Here is a 2,142-nt window from a genome sequence, read left to right as displayed (position 1 = left end):
GTACGCGTCGGGCTCTCGGATGACGTGTGTCCCTCACAAGTATGTATGGTAGCGCGATACCGCGTACAGCTTGGACGATCGGGAAACCTTTGTCGCCAAGTACCTCAAGCCGACGACGCCCGTGGCCAACCTCGCCAACATCTCCGAGAGCCCCGAGTCTTCGGCCGTCAAGTTTGACGACAACGAAGCAGAAGACGCAGCAGACGAAGACGAAGAAGCAGAAGACGAAGACAGCATGTCGGTGCACGACCTCGTCGACGACGACATTCCGCGCGTCCACAACGACGACGACGACGAGGCGGCGCACGAAGAGGACATTCAGGAAGTCGACACGCTTGTGACGCTAGGAATTGCCATGCTACAGAAAGGGTCGGCAAGCGGCGCAGTCGCGGCGTTCGAACGGGCGGTGGAGCTGCTGCCGCGCGACCCGCTTCTCTATTCGTACCTCGGCAAAGCGTATTATGCGGACGAGGACCTCGACCGCGCCGTGCTGGCGCTCGAGCGGTCGCTGGATCTGGTCCCGTCCGCCGCCAACTCGACGCTGCTCGGCAAGATCCTCTTTGAGAAGGGCGACCATGACAAGGCCATTCTCGCCTACCAGAGGTCGCTGGAGATCCAGCGGGGCAACTAGATGTGACAGCTAATAATATTCGACGAGTTTAGGGTAAGACTTTTATCTACGGTGCTGCATAGTCTTTCGCACGAAAGAGGTTGGTGACGACCGCGCGACCCACCGCGTTGACGCGCGATGGAAGCTGCGGCGCTGCCTTTTGCGTCTCTTGCCACAAACTATAAAGCTCGGGTCGTCAAAGTATCAAGGTATCGAGTGGGTACCTCAGAAACGTCGGGTGCGCGGCGCCGAGGTCGCGGGCGCGGGTCGCACTAATGCCAGGCACCTGCATGAGCATCATCTGGTACAGCTCGCCAGTCGTCGGCGCCGCCTTCTTGCGGAACGTCTCGTTGAACTCGCCAAACGACTGCCACGTTGTTGGAATGAGTTGCCTACGCACGCGCGTCATCTATTGATCGTCTCTCGTCACGGGATGAGTGTACGTAAAGTCGCGAAGGCACGCAGGCAGGCGACCAATCGACGCGGCGGTCGGCGGCGCGGCGTTGCGGACCTTGTAAACGGCGCTAAAGGCGCGCACCGTGTGCCAGTGCAGAGCCGATAAGAACGCGACGGTCTCGTCGGGCGACGCCGCGTGGTGCACCAGATAGTTGTTGAGCACCTGCGATGCAACCATCGATCAATGCCCCAGGAGAAGAGAGGAACATACTTGTGTGCGGGTCAGGGCGGTCGCGAGGGCAGTGGCCCCCAAGATGGTCTCGACCGCAAGCGAGCCTTCGAGAAGGTACACCACGTAGCGCAGGCCGGCGTCCGCGAGCCGCTGCTTTTGCTCCGTGTAGCGCTTGTCGATGATACTCAAGGCGAGATCCGAGACGGCCTTGCGCTCGACGATCACATCGAGGACAAACTCTTCCTCGATGGCGCGGCCACCTGCGTTCGACGGCGGTTTCTACACGGACGGAAAAGGATCAAGTTGGTCTACCAAAGGTGGGGCGGTGGCGGCGCGCGATCCACATCATGTCGCCGAGGTGGAGGCCGCGGACTTCGCACGTGACGCCGGCCTCGAGCAGTTTGCGCTCAAACACCGATTTGTTGCTGCGGGACACCATCTACACGCGTGTGTCGGCACGAGTCGTCGCACAAGGGCACAGTCGGAGCACACCTCGCGGTGGTCGAGGAGCAGCACGATCTCCCATTCGTCCTGCGTGTGCGAGAGCGGCGCCTCCTTGGGCTCGAATTTGGACAAGTTGGTCGACGCCCAGTCGAACGCGTCGGTCGTCGTGGGCGCCTCGTCGATCGTGGTCGTGATCGCGGGGGCCTCCATTCGTGGCCGCCGGGCGACCGGGCCAGCCTCTGCAGCTTGGGCGTCGCTGTGTTGGCAATACCGGGCACTGTGGATCCCTACAAAGGTTTGAGGTACAGTGGCTGGTTGTGTGAAGCGCACCATCCGCCGTCAAGAAGAGGTGTCCGTAGAGCGACGACTTGGCAACGACCTTGTGCGTATTGACAAGGGAAACCAGACTTGCCCGCAGCTGCCCTTGGTCGCTGGTACACTACGCAGCACAAGCATGCGA

The 2,142-nt window shown here is 61.2% G+C and overlaps 2 protein-coding genes across 2 annotated transcripts; one reads left to right on the top strand and one right to left on the bottom strand.

The window, feature by feature from the left end:
• Positions 1-52: 52 nt before the first annotated feature.
• On the top strand, positions 53-631 carry SPRG_18590 (hypothetical protein; the record flags this gene model as incomplete). The annotated part of the gene is made up of 1 exon (XM_012358026.1): positions 53-631. A coding segment is annotated over one exon (579 nt), but the record flags the coding sequence as incomplete, so codon positions are not given.
• A 1-nt stretch (position 632) lies between these two features.
• On the bottom strand, positions 633-2,015 carry SPRG_18588 (hypothetical protein; the record flags this gene model as incomplete). The annotated part of the gene is made up of 6 exons (XM_012358025.1): positions 633-789; positions 835-1,002; positions 1,054-1,229; positions 1,278-1,498; positions 1,551-1,677; positions 1,731-2,015. 6 exons carry the CDS (start codon positions 2,013-2,015, stop codon positions 678-680), a joined length of 1,089 nt encoding a protein of 362 aa, XP_012213415.1. The 3' UTR covers positions 633-677.
• Positions 2,016-2,142: the final 127 nt, after the last annotated feature.

Source organism: Saprolegnia parasitica (assembly GCF_000151545.1).
Source record: "Saprolegnia parasitica CBS 223.65 unplaced genomic scaffold supercont2.1313, whole genome shotgun sequence".
In the NCBI taxonomy this organism is placed as follows: domain Eukaryota; phylum Oomycota; class Saprolegniomycetes; order Saprolegniales; family Saprolegniaceae; genus Saprolegnia; species Saprolegnia parasitica.
Note: the sequence above shows the minus strand (reverse complement) of the source record. Positions and strands in the feature narration are given on the sequence as shown.